General features: G+C 60.2%; 1 gene segment (V, D, J or C); it reads left to right on the top strand.

Annotated features, from left to right (window-relative positions):
- Positions 1-219: 219 nt before the first annotated feature.
- On the top strand, positions 220-757 carry LOC105098394 (immunoglobulin lambda variable 1-40-like). The segment is given in 2 exon segments: positions 220-311; positions 421-757. Coding segments are annotated over 2 exon segments (375 nt in total).

Here is a 757-nt window from a genome sequence, read left to right as displayed (position 1 = left end):
GGAGCTGTGACCACCACTGGCCTGGGTGATGCCCTCTGCTCAGGGCTCCTAGCTGGGAACCCCTGCCCGTGGGCCACACACAGCCCTGCCCCTGCCCTCTCAGGCAGAGGGACCTGACACCAGGACCAAGGAGGGATCAGAGAGCTGGGGGGCATTTGCATGACTGGCACCTCCCTCTCTCAGAGTTTGAAGAAGGGGAGAGAACTAGAGTTGCTCTGCTCAGCTGCAAGGCCACAGAAGACAGGAACCGGTGACCATCCCTACCATGGCCTGGTCCCCTCTCCTCCTCACCCTGCTGGCTCACTGCACAGGTGACTGGATGAGGGACAGGGGAAGGGGCCCTGGCAGGACACCTGGGCCTCACGTCCTCCTCTTGTGTCTGGGCCCCAGAACCAGCATCTCTGTCTCTCCCACTTGCAGGGTCCTGGGCCCCGTCTGTGCTGACTCAGCCACCCTCCATGTCTGGATCCCCGGGCCAGAGGGCCACCATCTCCTGCACTGGAAGCAGCAGCAACATCGGGCGTGGTAATTATGTGGAGTGGTACCAACAGCTTCCAGGAAAGGCCCCCAAACTCCTGATCTATGATGTTAACAATCGAGCCTCGGGGGTCCCCAACCGATTCTCTGGCTCCAAGTCTGGAAACTCGGTCTCCCTGACCATCACTGGGCTCCAGGCTGAGGACAAGGCTGATTACTACTGTGAAGACTGGGACAACAGCCTCAATGGTTACACTGTGCTCCAGGGCTAAGGGGAAGT

Source organism: Camelus dromedarius, chromosome 31 (genome assembly GCF_036321535.1).
Source record: "Camelus dromedarius isolate mCamDro1 chromosome 31, mCamDro1.pat, whole genome shotgun sequence".
Classification (NCBI taxonomy): domain Eukaryota; kingdom Metazoa; phylum Chordata; class Mammalia; order Artiodactyla; family Camelidae; genus Camelus; species Camelus dromedarius.
This window is presented reverse-complemented; position numbering and strand designations above follow the sequence as displayed.